This window comes from Malania oleifera, chromosome 7 (genome assembly GCF_029873635.1).
Source record: "Malania oleifera isolate guangnan ecotype guangnan chromosome 7, ASM2987363v1, whole genome shotgun sequence".
NCBI classification, from domain to species: domain Eukaryota; kingdom Viridiplantae; phylum Streptophyta; class Magnoliopsida; order Santalales; family Ximeniaceae; genus Malania; species Malania oleifera.
Genome location: NC_080423.1, coordinates 76,149,348 through 76,168,503, shown reverse-complemented (window position 1 = coordinate 76,168,503; position 19,156 = coordinate 76,149,348). Strand labels below are relative to the sequence as shown.

The following is a 19,156-nucleotide window of genomic DNA, read 5'->3' as shown; positions in this document are numbered from 1 at the left end:
TTAAGAAAATGGAGTCCGGGTCCTCTTTTTTTTTTTTTGGGAAATCAAGTCTCAATGGTCGGTCGAGTCTCACTTTTCGGAGGATAAAGGTTGATAAAAAATACAAAATAAAAAAAATATAATACGAAAAGAACAAAAAATAAAAAAGGTTCATGACTATTAGTTCATTTTTTACTGTAATCATAATTAGTATTGGTATATTATTATTATTATTATTACTACTATTATTAGTATATTATTACTATTACTATTAGTAGCATCATTTTAGAGTAATATTATTATTATTATTATTATTATTATTATTATTATTATTACTATATTATTATTATTATTATTTTCAAAAACAAAACAAGAAAAAATAATAAAAGAAAAAAAACAAAAAGGGCCTTTAAAGGCCATTTTCACGCACACAGCAAGGGGGATTTTTTTTTGGTTTACTGTTCATTCTCTCCCAGGATCATTCATCCTCTCTCCCAGCTCTTGGCAAATTTGGCCCACCTCTCTGGTTTCTCCATCTCTCTCCACCGCACAACCAGACCTCCCAGCTTTCTTATACCTCCTCCAATAGCTCCCCCTCTCTCAACCTCACCCTGCAAGCACTTAGACTACCCTTAACCTCTCCAGTCGAGGCTCTCAATCTCCATCTCTTTCTCAACCTCTCTCGGACTCTACCTGAGCACCATCTCTAAAAAACCAGCTCTCACTCAAATTCTCTCCCTTTTTCTAGTATTTCTCGTAGACCACCCGAACACAGCAACACCACCAACGGCAGAGAGTTCCATCGTCACCTACCACCCGATCACCAACCACACCAGCAACTCCACCTCTCCTCTCTCGGGTCCCCTTTGCAAGCCCCCATGGCTGTGACCACCCACCAGCCTCTCCAGATCTCCATCTCGCTCGCTCCCTTTTCTCACCCGCTCACTCTCACACCCTGAAAAGAATCTCCACGATCCAGCCTCCTTCACCTCTACCGCTCTCCCCTTCTCTGCAACCTCCATACCTTCACAGATCCAGCCCCCATCCTCTTCCTCCATCATCAAGCACCACCACTAGAGCCATTGCCTCTCGCATAGACCCACAATAGTAAACTCGCAACCAACTCCCTCACCTCCATTCCCTTTCTCTCTATAACAACCATCTCACAACTCTCCCTCTCTGGTTCGCGGTCTCTCCCAACAGCTCCCCCTCTCCTCTCTTGGGTCCCCTTCGCAAGCCCCAGCCACCATCCTCAACACCACCACCTGCCATACCTCCCTGCAAATCTAGCCACCAACCTCCCTCTCTTCACCACCTCTCGGCTACTCTCCCCCTAGCCAAGCCACACCATATCCCACCTACAAGCACCAGCCTTGAAAACACACCTCACCACCTCTCGGTTACTCTCCCCCCAGCCAAGCCACACCAGATCCCACTTGCAAGCACCAACTGTGAAGAACACCTCACCACCTCTCGGCCACTAGCCTGCTGCAACCCCAACTCTCCACAGAATCACCGAGCACTTCCACAACAACCATCCAACTCCCTCTCAAACTCCAGCAACCCGAGCCACCACCACTGGCATCACCAACTACCACGGCTCCGCCCCCTGTTCCGAGCATCAACAACTCCGGGTGATTCTGTTTCTTGTCCGTTATTCATGTTGTTTGTTCACACAAATTTCCCAGAAATATATGAGGTGTTGATGTTGGGTTGTTGTGCATTTCCAGAGTTTTATTTTTGATTAAGGATGAAGGGTCTCCTCCGATCTGTTTCTGCAATGTATGAACTCATCATGTGGGAATTAATCCAATGGGTGCAAGCTGTTTGATGAAATGCTTGCGTGAGATGTTTAGTTGTGGAGCTTTAGCTTGGCACCATTTACACACACTATACACCTACATACACACGCTTGGACACCTATACACACACATTGTTTGAACACTTCCACATACATTGCTAACATGCATTTACACACACACTACACATGCTTTCATACACCTGTGCACAAGATTCATACACCACTCTCATTGGGTTATGTTGGCATGGCTGTGAGGTGTTTGTGAAAACGCCAAAGTGAAGACACACACTGTTCACACACCGTTACGCACACCGTTCACACACCACTACACATTCCATTCACACACATTAACACACACTGTTCACACACTTTTTCACACACCCTCACATGCTAATTTACTAACTTTAACTAACATTTTATTTTTCTTTGCTTGCATTCATGCTAACCCTGACTCATGCATTTACTAACTCATGCTAACATTTAATTTCCTACACTCTAACATTTAAATTCTTGTATACTAACTTTTAAATTCCTGTATACTAACATTTAAATTTCTGTATACTAACATTTAAATTCCAGTATACTAACTTTTAAATTCCTGTATACTAACATTTAATTTCTTGTATACTAACCTTTAATTTCTTGTATACTAATAGTTAATTTCTTGTACTCCAATGTGCACACTAACACTTGTATTTTATTTCATTTACACACACTTTGCACATGTCCTTTACACACATTTTTTGCACACACATTTGGCACATGTTATTTACACACATTTATGCACACACATTTTGCACTTGTTATTTACACACATTTATGCACACACATTTTGCGCACGTTGTTTACACACGTTTGTGCAGACACATGTTACACGTGTCGTATACGTGCACACCTTCATATGCACCCACACACACGCATGCATGCATATGTATACACTCACCTGCATATGCATACCCATGCATGCATGCATTCACATACACCCATGTCCATATGCACGCATACACACGCAAGCAATTTCACAGTCACACCCATTCATATACGCTCACATGCACACGTATACACATGCATGCATTCATTCACATACATATACATTCACGGGCTCATTCATGTACACACATGTCATTTCACACACACCATGCATATACATGCCCATTTGTGTCTTACATGCATACACATATTCATGCATCAGTGTCGTCGATCGCATGCAAGCATGTGCATGCTCATACCCATCCATGCACACATACACTTGGGCATTCCGACACCACCCATGGCATCATTATTTGGGTTATTGTCCATCCATGCGTGCACGCACACTCATACACGTGCACTTCATTCATGCATGTAGGCACGTGCGCATGCTCATTCTTGCACGTACTCATTCTTACACGCGCACATCCTTGCATGCACACACATTCATGCACGTGCTCGTTCATGCTTGCACGAACATTCGTGCACATGCTCATTCATGCATGCATGCGCATCCATGCGCGTGCTCATCCATGTGTACACATGGTCATGCATTCATGCTCACACACATCTCATGCATCACTTGCACAACCTAACATGCACCTGAACACATACAACCCACACGTAAGGAAACACGTGTTGATATGGTCTCGACCAAGACCTTAAACTGGTTTTCCTCCAAATTGGTCGACATTTAACCGGTTCACCACTCCTAGGACCGGTTTACCCTGGTTTTCTCCATTTTGCTTGTATACTATTATTATATCCAGAAAATTTACAAAAAAAATCACAAAGTTCTCAAAAATTCCAAAATATTTTCATACCTTGATTTCCATGATTTTTATTTTGTGTTATTTCGAAGTTTGGGAAAAATCAGAAAAAAAATGTATTTCACACTTAGGAAAAATCACAAAAAAAAAAAAAAAAGAAGAAGCATTTTTAGGCACAGGAAATCATTTTCATCCCAAACAAACTTCAAAAACCTCATGGAGTAGTATTTTCTTACTTAGAAAAACCTATAGATTTCAAAACCCCTGAGAGTGTATTTTGTATCCTATTTTTGATTTTCTTTCCTGATGATTGCAACCAAGGGCATTGACTCTTCCGAGTATTGGATTGCCCCGGTTCTGAGGGAATACTTATATAGTATTTTCATTTTTTTGATTTTTGAAAGGGAGCAATTTCGACAGGCTTATTAAATTTATGCTAGGGATAATTTTTGATTAATTTGGTACCGTTTGTAAGAACGGACGCGTAAGGGGTGCTAATACCTTCTTCTCATGTAACCATACTCCTGAGCCCGACTCTGGTTGCGCAGACCGATTCTACCCCTAACGGGGTAGTAATCAAGTGTTCTAACCATACTCCAAAAGGTTAGTGGTGACTTCATACACCATGTTTTCCACGAAAAATCACATTTTCAAATTCACACATCCATTTTTCCTAGTTCGCAGCCGTACCCCCACACATTTGTGCCAAGAGAGAGTGGTTCTTTCCCTAGGTTCGGGTCTAGGACGTTGCGATAGTTTAGCGACTCCGCTGGGGACACTTGAGAGTTGAGCTAGTGATTAGTTGAAGATTATCCCGAAATTCAAATTTGATAAGCCTTTGAGAATACTCCCTTTCGGTTTTTGGATGACTTGGTTGCATATATCTGGATAATTTTGTGTATCAAATTAATCGTAAATGCTTTGCTTGCTCTGGTACTTGAATAAGCATGTGATTTTTACTGATTTCTTTAGCTAAGCATGTGATTAGTTGTGAATATCTTGAATAAGTATGATGCTTTGTTTCCTTTGCTAATTTGTTAAGCATGTGTTTAATTGTGAATTCTGTGTTCAAATAAGCATGCTAAAAAATGTGGGGATAGTGGGATTAGGTCGAGCTTGTAAGTTCACACACTTTCACGAGCCTTCTACCTGGGTTTTACCCTTTAGGAATAAAAAGGAGCATAGTACCGTTAGCCCTCATGGGACATAGTCGTTGGTGGCGCGTGAACCACTCTGCTCAGTTTGAACTTTGTCTGGACCTCTATGAGAGAGGATAGAGTTTCAAGCTGGGGACTTGTTGTTAATAGGGATCAGAGCCTACCGACACATATTTATCCAAAATCCCCCGCTTAGGATAGAGCCTCAGAGAACCCCGTGTATATACCTACCCCGGGGCTGGGACAGAGGCCACATCCTTCTCCACATGTTGTAATCTATGTCTGTTGTATATATGTCTTGAAATGCCTTGTGTTGTGTTGTGCATTATGCATTCATGTTAGGCATCCATACCACTTGGCCAATATTTTGAAAAAGTCCGATAGTGAGACCACGACCCATTTTTCATGAAAATAAAACACCTGATTCAGGCATTTTTGTTCAAAAATGGGTTGGTCAGATTCTTTTCAAATAACGCGGGGCCAACCTTTTCCTAAAAGTGCAAACAACCCAGCCAGGCCCAATTTTCAAAACCCTAAATCTAGATTTTAAAATATGGGCCTCGGTCCTATTGCCTAAGAGCCTAGGTCAACATTTTTTCCAAGCCTACCTCTTTTTAAGCAAATCGGGCCTGACTCCTTTTAAATAAACCCGGGTACCCTGGTCTTCACTAGGTGAGTGAATGATTGAGTAGAGAATTGAATACTTGAGAGATAAAGTCAGCCTTTTTAGGGTCATTAGAGGAAAGTAAATCTCCGTTGAGGGTCGTTTCAATTTTGAAGCCTTTCATTAGTTGAAAAAGCTTTTTCAGAATTTTGGCAAAGTGGCTATTTAGGTTGCATTACATTCATGCATCATTCCACGCATAGCCATGTATAATAGACTCATTATTGTGTTGCCAAAACTTTAAGATAGCCCAAATTTAATTCGTGATAGGTCCCATGGCAATGTGCAAAGAAGGGGAGATTGCGGTCCAGACTTATTCTGAAGCGCAGCAAAACAGCCATGGGGATAGTTTGAATCATAGCTCAGAAGGGGAATTGCCAGCTCGGGGCAAACTGGATGTTAGAACCAATGCCCTGAAGGAGATAAGGAAAATCTAGATTGATTGGACAGTTGAGAGACGACTGCGTTTCTCTAAGTTGTATGGTCACATAGGCTTCCTACTACATATAACTGTTAATCATGATGTAGTGAATGTCCTAACAGAGTTTTGGAACCCTCTTTATCATTGCTTCACCATGGAGGGGGTAAACATGGCCCCTACCATAGAAGAATATGTGTCTCTGCTGAACTTGCCAAAGAACTACAAAGCCTATGTGCCTAATCCCACCACCTTATTCAGAAAGGAGCTAAGTAGGGTAATTGGTGTTAAGGCTCAAAGAGTGAATGACAAAGTCGGCAAGGACGTGAAAGCCATCTCCTGGGAAGTATTGAAAGCTCTGGTAAAACCAGAAGAATCAGAAGAAAGTCATATGAGCATACTGGCCCTCGCCATCTATGGGTTGTTGATCTTCCCAAAAGAAATAGGGGTCATCGATCAGGGAGTCGTCTCTTTTGCAGCCTAAGTTCAGAAATTAGTCAATCCAGTGCCAGGCATCTTAGCAGAAACAATCCGGTCTTTGGATTATTGCCGATCTAAAGGGAAGGGCCAATTGAAGTGTTGTGTTCCATTACTCTATGTATGGTTCATGAGTCATGTGCCGTGCAAGGAGAACCATTTTGTATTTGCACTATGCAGAGAAATTGAATAATATTTTTCTTCATTTCATTTTGTTTTTGTTTTATTTTTTGCTGTTTCATCAATCCCAAACACCGATGCCGACAAGTGCGCAACAATGCGGTTGAAATATTCTTGAAATTCCCAACCTCCACCGCCCTGTGCAAGAACACGTCAGCCACTATAACATCGCCGGTGGCTCCAACTTCGTCATGAAGGCCTCAATGAAGCTCTCAGACTAGGAAAGTTTTTTGAAAGATTTCAAATTTCCAATAGGAGGTTCAATTTTGAAAACTAAATTCCCAAAGCAAAATAAGATGTCTAGCAGCCATTAAAATCCCAAGGTAAAAGAAAATCTCAGGAAGCCACCAAATTTGTTTTCCGTTGCTTGTATTCCATGTGCTTTGTTTTGAGCTTCATTTTCAGAAAATCCCCCGCAATCACATAACTTCCAATGCAAAGGAAAACCTCCGCAACCACCAAATTCAATGGGTAGTAGGCAACATAAATAACATTTATTGAACTAAACATTTCAACAAACATGTAGTAGGCAACATATATTAAGACTTTCAATGGATTTTTTCTTTCTTATGATTTCGTACTCAAAATGGCGAAATAAAATTGAAACAAGAGGGGAAAAGATGAGGACAGACCCGAGCAAGCTTCTCATGGGGGAAAAAAAAGAAAAAATTAACGACTTGCCTAACCTGACTTGCAAGAAAAATTTTGAAAATAAATTTGAGTAGTTCAATGTTTTTCATCTACACATAAACTTGGAAACAGACATAGATGAGGAGTACCAATGGGTCGACTGCCTCTTTGGATTGGAGATTGAGCTGCGCTACCACCTCCGCCAAACATGCGGTTAAGCTCCATACCCAAGGTTTAGCCGTTGGAGTTGGACCGCGGCGCCGAGATTGTCGGCTTCGTTGAGGTCTTCATGATGAAGATGGAGCTGCCGACGACGTTATAGCGGCTGAGGTGTTCTTGCACATAGTGGTGGAGGTTGGGAATTGCATGAATATTTCGATTGCGGTGTTGTGCACTTGTCGACGTCGGTGTTTGAGATTAACGACGTTGGCTTCACATGATTATCTTTTCAGCATGAGCCACGTGTCACGCATCCAGTAGACCATCATAGGGCCACGTTGGAAGGACCGGCGCTGGCTATAATTTCCCCATTGATACATGCAGCACACTGGTCTAACTTCGGTTATATTATTCACCAATCATCTACTTCCATTATATATGCTAGTGATTGGACAAACTCGATCATGGTAGGTTTAATATAGTTAATTTACATACATTTACTATTGTCTATTTAATAATTTAGTTAAATTCATTTGTTTTACACAATATGATGTTAGGGAGAGAAGATGACAACAACAACACACAAAACACAATCACACACCAAACACAAGGAAAATTATGTCGTTCGGCCAAACTCGGCCTACGTCCACGGGAAAGAGGGAGTCACACTATATTATCAAGAAAAATACAATAGAGGAGTAGAACACACTCACTTACTCAACTCTAGCTCAAACACCTCTGCCACGCGCACACAACACTCTCTATTTTCTTTTCTCTATATATTTTCTTTTACACTCACACTATATATCACAAAGCAGTGTATATATGTATATATGAGAGAGAGGAGCATTGAGATGGAGCAGCAATAAAGACAAATTGCATGCTTGAGGCTGCGCGTGCTCCACGAGCTGTGCCTTCCCAAGAAACAAATAAATGCACCTACATGGGTGGGTCAACAAACACCCCCTCCAAATATGTGGGGGCAACCAAGTGTCTTCTAATCTGATGCTACAACACTGTGACCTTGCCTTAGACTTAAGGCGTTCACACTCCTTCGAGAGAGTCCCCTTGCTGAGGTGCACATGTAGGGATCATCTTCTGGATGATTTCAGTAGATCTAGGAGACCTACTAAATTTGAGCATAACTCTAATTTCTCTCTAGTCACTGTCTTTGTCATCATATCTGCTGGGTTTTTACTGCCAAGGATCTTTTCAACGGTTAATATCCCTTCATCGAGAAGAGATCTGATGAAGTGATAGTGGAGTCAAATGTGCTTGGTATTTGAGTGGAATGCTGAATTCTTCGCCAAGTGTATAGCACTCTGACTATCACTATACAAAACACTCTGCACCTGCTTGAAACCCAACTCTATCATCAAACCCTGTAACCGGATCATCTCTTTGTTCGCTTATGTTATGGCCTCATATTCTGCCTCTGTAGTGGATAGAGCAATTTTCTGAATTTGTGATACCCAACTAACGACAGTAGCACCTACTGTTAAAACATATCCAGTAGTGCTTTTTTTGTGATCTATCTCATTAGCAAAATCTACATCTACGTATCCTTGTAATGTTAGATTACTTTTGCCAAAGCATAAACATTTGTTAATTGTACCTCAGAGATATCGTAAAATCCATTTTACAGCTTCCTAATGAATTTTCCTAGATTTGACATGAATCTACTGACGGTTCCCACTGCATGACTAAGATCTAGTCTCATGCAAACCATGGCGTACATTAAGCTTCCTACAGTTGAAGCATATGACATTTTGTCTATTTCTTTCTTCTCTTCCTCTGACTCTAGAGTCTGAATCTTTGATAACTTGAAATGACCGGCTAATGGCGTGCTAACTGCCTTAGCATCACTCATGTTGAACCTTCTGAGAATCTGCCTGATGTACTCGGCCTGAGACAACTGTAAGGTTCCCTTCTTTCTGTCTCTAGTGATTCTCATCCCAAGCATCTGTTTTGCTAGACCCAAGTTTTTCATTTCAAATTTAGTGGACAACTGCTTTTTCAATTTTCTGATCTCGTCCATGTTTGATCCTACAATTAGCATATCATCAACATAAAACAAAAGAATTATATAACTTGATTTATACCTCTTGAAATAGCAACAATGATCAGCCTTGCAATTGCGGTAGTCATTCTTTTGTTTGAAGTGGTTGAATTTTTTATACCATTGCCTTGGAGCTTGTTTCAAACCATACCGACTCTTATTCAACCTGCAAACAAGTTTTTCTTTGCCTTTCTCTGCAAAACCTTCAGGTTGGTGCATGTATATCTCCTTCTCTAGATCACCATGGAGGAAAGCAGTTTTTACATCTAACTGCTCGAGGTGTAAATTCTCTGCTTCAACAATGCTCAAAACTATCCAAATGGTTGTGTGTTTCACAATTGGTGAGAAGATTTCTGAGTAGTCAATACCGTTTATTTTTTGGAAACCTTTGACCATGAGTCTTGCTTTGAATCTTCTTGAACCATCATGCTTTTCTTTTATGCGGCACACCCATTTGTTTTGAAGAGCTTCTTTTCCTTTGGGCAACCTAGCTAGCTCCCAAGTACTATTGTCAGTGAGTGATTTCATCTCATCTTTCATGGAAAGTTCCCACTTGCTAGCCTCATCCACCTGACATGCTTCATCATAGTACTCTAGTTCACCTACATCAATTAGTAACAAGTAATCCAAATATCTCCTATTTGGTACATGCGGTCGGGAAGACATCCTTAGAGTCGGAGTAGGAGTTTATGGTGCTTCAGAGCACTCCTCTGTGATAGATTCCTCTGTCTAGGAATTATCAATAGTCTGTTGTGTCACGTTGCTGTTAGTGAAATCATCCAACTCTACAATATCAGGGTTATATAGTGCGGGATTACTTGATGATGTTGCGTCTTTGTGCATAACCTTTTCATTGAAAACAACATCACGACTTCTAATTATTTTCTTGTTTTGATCATCCCAGATGTGGTAACCAAACTTATCTTCACCATATCCAATAAATGTGCATTTTTGAGATTTTGGATCAAGCTTGCTCCTAGCCTGATCACTTATATGTACATAAGTAACGCAACCAAAAACTTTTAAATGTGAAAGTTTTACCTCCTTTTTGCTCCATACCTCCTCCAGTAACTGGAACTGCAATGGTACTGATGGACTTCGGTTGATAAGATAAGCAACTGTGTTGATAGCTTCTGCCCAAAATTGCTTTAGTAAACCTGCTTGTAATCACATACTTCTGACTCTCTCAGTCAAGGTTTTGTTCATTCGTTCTACTATGCCATTGTGTTGGTGTGTACCTGGCACGGTTCTTTCAAGTCTGATCCCATGCTCGTAGCAAAACCTTTTGCATTCTCTATCTTCATATTCACCACCATTGTCTGATCTCAGCTTTTTGTTTTTTAAGCTTGTTTCATTTTCCACCATGGCCTTCCATTTCCTGAAAACATCATACACTTCAGATTTATGTCTTAAGAAATAAACCCATACATTTCTAGAATGGTTGTCAATAAAGGTGACGAAATAGGATTTCCCGCCAATGGATGAAACTGGGCTTGGTCCCCAAACATTGGTGTGCACCAGTTCTAATTTTTCTTTCTTTGGAGTTCTACTGAATGTCTGAACGCTGACTCTTTTTTGTTTGCCGAGGATGCAGCTTTCACATTGGTCAATATTAGCTGAGTGGAGACCTGGTATCTTTCCCTTTGAATTCATGATTTTCAAACCTTCTCACTCATGTGACCAAGTCTCTGTGTCATAGGTTTGAATCTTCATTCCCTGTAGCAATTGAAATTGACATGCAAGCATCTGAGATCATATAAAGAGTACCGATTTTCTTACCGCATAAGCATGTTATCGCGCCTTTGGAAAATTTTCAACTTTCACCATAGAAGGTTGTAGTGTAACCTTCACTTGCAAGCTGTCCAATAGATATTAAATTTTCCTTAAGATCAGGGATATATCTGACATCAGTCAAACTCCAGGTGGTACTTGTCAAATTTATTTTTGCTTCTCCTTTTCCTGCAATTTCACAAAGTTTGTCATCACCAAGATAAACATCGCCAAGATTACCAGGTACATACCTATTAAGCACTTCTTTGTTGCCTATTGTGTGAAACGAGGCTCCAGAGTCTAATACCCAAGACTCCTTTTCCTGCAATTTCACAAAGTTTGTCATCACCAAGATAAACATTGCTAAGATTACCAGGTACATTCCTATTAAGCATTTCTTTGTTGCCTATTATGTGAAACGAGGCTCCAGAGTCTAATACACAAGACTCTTCCTTCCTTTCCAAAGAGCATAACAGTGCATCTCCTTCTCCTAAAGAAGAGGTGACATTTGCTTCGGTCTTATTTTCTGGCTCCTTCTTCTGGGATCGACATTGATTTTTATAGTGGCCAATCTTGCCACAATTCCAACACTCGATCTGCTTTTTGTTCTGAGTGTTATTAGAATTTCCTAGAGCTCTTGATTTGGACCGTCTGCTTCTTGATCTTCCATGGTTTTGATTTCTATTTTGATTTTTGCCCCTAGTATGTTTCTCACCTTGTGAGACCAAGGCACGCCCTTGGAGGTTAACAGTTGGCTTTCTAAGGGTGTCAGTATCCTGTAGTGAAGCCATTACTTCTTTCAAATTCAAGTTTTCCTTACCAACAAACAATGTTGTGACGAGACTATCATAAGAAGGTGGTAGAGATGCCAAGAGAAGAAGTGTTTTATCTTCTTCTTCAACTTTTACACCAAGACTCATTAGTTGGGTCATGATCTTGTTGTAATCATTTATATGGTCAATAATATTTACCCCTTCTTCCATTTTTAGCTGACAGAGTTTCTTCTTAAAAAAAAGCTTGTTTGTTAGAGATTTTGACATGTATCTCTGTTCTAATTTATTCCAAAGCTCAACAGGTGATGGTTCATCTAAAACAGAATATTAAACTTCATTAGACAAGCATAAACAAATAGTACTAACCGTTTTCATTTCCATCTCTACTCAATCATCATCATTGATATTTTCTGGCTTCTTCCCAATTAGTTGATCAAGTCACGCCAAATTAAGATATCCTTGACTGTACTCTGTCATAAACTGAAATTGTTCTGACCGTCAAATTTCTCCACATCAAACTTGGATAAATTGTTATCCATTATAAAATAGTAACTTAAAGGTTGATTTTGGCAAAATCGATTGCACCAATGCGTCTGGAATGGTCAACATAACTAGGAATAGGTCTGACTCGATTTATGTGTGGGTCCCAGAGATGATGTGGTAGGCGGGCCCCACTAGTGACGTGGTAGGTGGGCCCCCTGGTGACATGGTAAAAAATTGCAAATTCTGGGCGTGCACCTTCTACTCCCTTCTGCTGCTACTTGCAATTAAATGTGCCGATATCCCCTCCTTGTATTAAAAAATGAAGAGACAATACCTTTTTTTTTTTTTTTTTTAAATAATAAAAGACCTTACCTCCTTTTTAGAGACTTGCAGTGGAAGACTCAATCTTCCTCTTCATCCTTTTGCTCCATCTCTGTCTCTACGTAGAGAAAAAAAAATGGTCCTCACTAGATGTTGCAATCACTTGTGGTTGAGAGATCCGATTGTGATCAGCAGCGAACAATTTTTGCGGGAAAACAACGAGGAGCTGATATAGCGGTGTGTGAAGTCGCCGTTCACACCTCTGTGATAGCTGTCCCAGCTTCCTCTTGACATCACTGAACCCGAAGGTAAGCACAAATTTTTAATCACGCTCTTCACCCTCTCCAAGCTCTGATACCAGTTGTTAGGAAGAGGAGATGTTAACAGCAACACACAGAACACAATCACACACCAAACACAAGGAAAATTACATGGTTCGGCCAAACTTGGCCTACATCCATTGGAGAGAGGGAGTCACACTATATTATCAAGAAAAATACAGTGGAGGAGGAGAACACACTCACTCATTCAACTCTAACTCAAACCCCTATGCCACACGCACACATCACTCTCTATTTTCTTCTCTCTGTATATTTTCTTTTACACTCACACTATATATCAAAAAGCAGTGTACATATGTATATATGAGAGAGAGGAGCATTGAGATGGAGCAGCAATAAAGACAAATTGCATGCTCGAGGCTGCGCATGCTCCACGAGCTGTGCCTTCCCAAAAAACAAATAAATGCACCCACAGGGGTGGGTCAACATATGAAAATTTGTAATTTGTTGGATGGAAATTTCTAGCTTATTGGAATATTTAAAGATATTGGAAAATAAAGACAAAGAAAGGAAGTGAATTTATGGTCGAGTTCTCAATTAGCATATCTTTTGTGTTAATTAGATTAGTTATAGGCTAATTTTTAAATATTACATTATCTTCATTAGTCAATTAGTATTTAAAAATAAATGAAAAGTGAATGACAAGTATTTAAAAATAAATGAAATGTGAATGACAAGGTGGGGAACTCTCTCTCTCTCTCTCTCTCTCTCTCTCTCTCTCTCTCTATATATATATATATATATATATATATATATATATAATAAATCACCCAATGCAAACTTCAAAATATTATAATTTTGAGCCTATGAAGAAAGAAATCAAAACTTCAAGTGAATGTGTGAGTAAGCTGGTTAATAGGGTGAAACCCTTTCTGGCTGTAATTTTCTTGCATTTGGCATTTGGGGGAATGGATGTTGTTTCCAAGGCTGCACTTGACCAGGGAATGAACAATTACGTACTGGTTGTCTATGGCCATGCATTTGCTACAGCCATTGTTGCCCCTTTCTCCATTCTCCTCGAAAAGTCTCTCTCTCTCTCTCTCTCTCTCTCTCTCTCTCTCTCTCACACACACACACACACACACACACACACACACACACACACATATGCAGAGATGATCGAACCAATTGAATTGTGGGTGAAAAGGATCAAGTTTTACTACGAAAGCGTGTTTTCAATTTTAACTTTTGTTTTGTTTTGTTTTTTGGTTTTTACAAGCACAGGACGGTGAGGCCTAAGATGACACGCTCAGTCTTCATCAAAATAATGCTGATCGGCCTTCTGGAGTAAAATTTGCTAAAACCAACAGTACCATTGCATATCTGCACCAGTCTTCAGCAGCAGTATTAAAATTTGTTCTTGGTTTTTGCAGGCCTGTTTTGTACAATAACTTGAACTATGTGGGGATGATGTACACATCTGCATCATTTGCAGCTGCCATGTCCAACACTCTTCCTGCCATAGCCTTTCTATTGGCTTGCATCTTTAGGTAAAATATCTTTTTCAGATCTTCACTAGAAGTATGAGTGTTTTCCTTTCCGGGTAAAAGCAAAAAGCCACCAATTGTCCACTTCCTTCTAGTTTTTTCTTCTTTCTTTCTTTATATTTCTCTCTTTATATATACAATACTGTGTAATTGTATGGTTCAATTTTGCCCAAGGTTTGAGATGGTGAAAATTAAGGATGTCAGAAGCCAAGCTAAGGTCATTGGAACTTTAGCAACAGTTGCTGGAGCCATGGTGTTGTCACTGGTGAAGGGTCCAATTATTGAGTTGATTTGGGAAAAAGGGAGAAGAAATTATGACATAAGCGAAGAGGGTGCAACAAGTGCTAGAAATACAATTAAGGGTTCCCTGTTGATAATAATTGGATGCTTCAGCTGGGCTAGTTCCATCATTGTGCAGGTAATGAATCGAGCTAGCATTTCTCAGTAAAATTCTTGGTGACCCTCCAAACTTGAACTAACGTCTCATACTCTCAAGGCAATCACATTAAGAACATACCCTGCTGAGCTCTCCCTCACTGCATGGATATGCTTGGCTAGCACTGTCGAGGGAGCTGCACTGGCACTCATTATGGAAAGAGGAAAAGCGACCGTGTGGTCTCTCCACTGGGATGTTAAATTACTGGCTGTTCTATACAATGTAAGAGTGCTCAAACCAATTCAAAACAAGACAAATATTCACGCGGGGACATATGTTCTTGAAACCCCAATTTACGGCAATTGCAATTGAATTTTATTTTCAGCAGTTTGTTATCTGGTAAAGTGAAAATGATACATCATGCAGGGCATGGTAGGCATAGGGGTTGCTTATTACATACAAGGATTGATAGTGAAAGCCAGGGGACCTGTTTTTGTGACTGCTTTTAGTCCTCTCAGCCTGGTCTTTGTTGCCATTTTGGCCTCCTTCATTTTGAACGAACATTTGTACCTTGGAAGGTAACCATATCTGCATCTATATCTACATGCGCACGATCAAACAAACATAAACAAAAACCGCCTAACATGATTGAAGTTGCAGAATCATTGGTGCCATCGTCATCATCATCGGCCTATATCTCATCTTGTGGGGTAAAAGCAAGGATTACGAGTCCTCGTCCCCATCCACGTCCAACGACCATCAGACCACATCTGCTGTGCAACAGGCTGCTGTGAGTGACAACTGCAACCAGACGGCCGGAATGCCCTAACAGTGGGGTCGTTGGTAGAGGAGAAAATGTTAATATGCTAGCACAAAACCAAGAAAACAGTTGTCAAACATATGTATGTATATAAGGGACAAAGCAACCAAAAAAAAAAAAAAGGAATGAAATAAAAAGGAAAAGGAGTTATGGTCTAGTCTTCTTGAGTCTCCTCAAGGATCAAGGTACCTGCATGTATGTTTGAAGATCATTCATCATCAGTTCGTGTTCCACTATTCTATTTTTTATTTTTAATTTTTTTTTTTTTTATATCCCAGTATCTAGCTGCGCAGAATGCTTAGGATTTGGTAGGGAAAATGTCAAAAGGACCTCGTACAGGGAATGTTAGGAGTCTTAGGACATATCTGCAAATTCAACATACTTTATTTTCTTCTTTTTCCTCCCTTTGACATGGGACTTGAACTTGGGTGCCATGCTTGCTTCTCCTTGTATCTTCTTACAGCTCACAGTAAGCCTCAATCTAAGCATTAAAAAATGTTCAATATCTGAAATTAATTTAATTCGTGAAAATAGAAATATGAATTTTGACTAATTGTTTTAATGAGTTTAATTAATAAAAGTATATACATTAGATCTCATTGATAAAAATGGGTTCCCAACTCAACAATCAACATCAACTATGGGATTAGTCAATTTATAAGCATATGTCATTGTTTGTAGGACACATGTCAATTTTGGGCTTATTATTTTAGTGAGGATCATAGTGGGCCTTTGCCTGAATTTGCCTCAATCTTAAAGGCCCAATATGCTCAATTCAGCCTGAAGCCCATACTAACCTGCATGTTGACCCTACCTCCTACTCTCTTTTCCTTCCTCGTGGTCAAGCCACCTTAGAACCCCCGCGGGCAGCCATTTCCCCTACTCCACTACTCTGCCCCAGCTTTCCCTTGCTCCCCACTACCATGCTCCTTATTTCCTACTCCACCATCCTGTCCAGAAGGACCCCGAAACAAACAAATTAATGAAAATCAAGGGATCCTATGGCTTTGGCCTATAAATAAGAAGGCCATTCAAGTAAAGAAAGAGGGGGTGATTTCAAAAAAGAGCAATCGAGTAGTGAAAATAGAAAGAGAATGAGTCTTCAAAGCAAGAGTCCATTAGAGAGTAGAATGAGATACAGTGTTAGAGCAATGGACTAGGAAAGGATTCCAAAGGAAAGAGTGGAAGGCCAGAGAGGCAGACTCAAAGAAGCAGACAGGAGAGAGCTACCATAGCTTGGAGGTGGGGGAAGCAGAATATAAAGAGCAGTAGCACTTTGTTTAGATGACCTGAAACAAGGGCTAGGTAAGGACTCAGTACCGTAGTCTTTATAAGTTGTGGTATTATGCATGTATTGTTGATCTGTGTATTGATCTAGGGGACATTAGCTTTCTACTTTATTTATTTTGATCATTGAAGAAATGCATTCTAGAATGAAATAAGCATACCTTTGAAACTTATGTGCAAAATTTGGTCTTTGTTAAGTAACTAAATTGTGTGTACACTATGGACTATGTGGAGGATTATTAGTCCGGAAATAGGTCTCTATGATAACAGTGATTAGGTTGATCGAATTGCAATCTAATTTTATTTATTGTTTTGTAGACACCTCATTTTTTCGGGGGCCTTATTTAGCAAAAAATCATAGTATAATAAAAAATTAGTAAAAAAAATAATATATAAAAAAAATAAAAATAAAAATCTAGTGGACCAACTCCTCCATGTTTACACCTACATGCACATCACAAGAGAGTTTCAGTTAGTAATATATTGGTAAATATAAATAAATCAGAAAAAAGTCATCTAATTAGTTTTAAATTTGATTGATCGATTAAAATTGATTAATCAATCAAACTTAATCAAATAAATAGTTTTAAATTTGATTGAGCAATCAAACTTAATTGGTTGTTTTCATTCTGACCTATAAATCGAGCACTTCAAAGAATGGTGGGGGAAAATTTTGAGAAAAATTGGATACTGAAAAAAAGTGAGAACTAAAGGAGGCTGAGAGGTTAAGATTAAAAGGTTTGAGAAAGGGTGAGAGATTAAAGGGCCCAAATTGTAGAGGTTAGAAAAAAGGCTTTGCAATAAAGAATTAAGTGAGTTTGAGCAAAGGGAAGGAGCAAGTTTGCAAATTGAAAGATTTAGAAAAAGAGGAGTAAAAGAGGTTGGTGCCCATTCTTTTAATTTTGTTCTGTATTAGTTGGTTTAATTTTGTTCTGATCTTTGGCTTGCTTAAAATTTTTTCTAATTTTAAATTCAAGAATTTTAGCCTAATAGATTTTTTTTTTTTTTGGCATTCTACAATTTGAGTTCAAATTTGAAAAGAACCCTAAACAAGGTTCACTTTTGACCCAATAATCGTAAGTCTCCCTCCACATTTCACCAAATAGACTCGGGTGCTTGACCAAGATCTAAAAGTCAGAGCCCATAAACCAAAATATCTATATCCAAAAACCAAACCTGGGTTTGAATACTCAAATCCAAACATCCATACCCAACCTACGAGACCTAGGCCAACTTGACCTGAGTCTAAGTCAACTAACCCAAAGACTCAACCTGGATCTAGATTGGACCCAAGATCTAGGTCAACCTTGACCTGGGTCCCTTAACCAAGACCCTAACTCTAGGCCCAAATTCTAATCTACTTTGACCCCAAGGCCTAATTGGACTTAGTCGAAACCAAACCCATTTACTAGTGCGGCCACTCTCACATTTAATCCTATTGGGTTCGCCTCAATTGGCAGGTCTCATTTAACTTAACACAACCTTAAGCGTAATCTGGCTGAACTAATTAGGCTTTGCCCATTTAACCTATAGCTTAGACCTATTTTAGCCCAATCTCTTGAGACCCAATTGGGCCTAACTTGGATTAATTACCTTACCAAGCCCAAATCATAATATCTAGCCTAGTAGCCCATGGCCCACAAATCAATTTCATCTCAACTTAGTACTTAGTCATAGATCTCCAACAACCATGGTCTCAAGTGATTCCCACCCTTGAAATAGGATCTTCGGTCACTACGGTCACACTTTTGTCTTGGATGAAAAGGGAAGTCCAAGAAATATAATGGTTACAAGAAAAAAGAGAATTTTGGGAAAAACTTTGCTTAGCTGAGGAAAAATACATAGGGTCGAATTGAATACTTGAAAAATGAGGAAAAAGGAGCATGGGATAATCCCCAAGTGTCACCTGAAGGTCAAACATAATAAAGACATGTACCTACAATCTAAGGAAAAAATGATAGCTTTAAGAAAGAAAGGAAAGGAACTTCAAGCAAAAGCCGAGTTGAATAAGGAATTATTAAGAACTGCTAAGACCAAGAATAAGGAAAAGTCCCAGGTTTTACAAGAATGTGAATATCAATTGCGAAGTTGGAATATTGATGACAAAGAGTTGCGGGCCCAATATCAGATATTTGTGCCTTATGTACAGAAAGCACGATACCGGGACCCCGAGTTTCAGGCATATATAGGATCACCAGCCATTTGAGATGATCCTTCAAGTGTAGGGAGCCACTA

At 39.6% G+C, this 19,156-nt stretch overlaps 1 protein-coding gene across 3 annotated transcripts; it reads left to right on the top strand.

Annotated features, from left to right (window-relative positions):
- Positions 1 to 422: 422 nt before the first annotated feature.
- LOC131159988 (WAT1-related protein At2g37460-like) lies at positions 423 to 15,791 on the top strand. Of its 3 annotated transcripts, none has more exons than XM_058115251.1 (7): positions 423 to 1,613; positions 14,176 to 14,238; positions 14,325 to 14,441; positions 14,613 to 14,856; positions 14,935 to 15,096; positions 15,241 to 15,392; positions 15,475 to 15,791. In XM_058115251.1, the coding sequence occupies exons 2-7, from the start codon at positions 14,192 to 14,194 to the stop codon at positions 15,641 to 15,643; spliced, it is 891 nt and encodes a 296-aa protein (XP_057971234.1). In that variant the 5' UTR covers positions 423 to 1,613; positions 14,176 to 14,191; the 3' UTR covers positions 15,644 to 15,791. The 3 variants fall into 3 exon arrangements, with proteins under 3 accessions (XP_057971234.1, XP_057971232.1, XP_057971233.1); XM_058115249.1 differs by having other exon boundaries at positions 423 to 7,671; XM_058115250.1 differs by lacking the exon at positions 423 to 1,613 and adding an exon at positions 12,790 to 12,918.
- Positions 15,792 to 19,156: the final 3,365 nt, after the last annotated feature.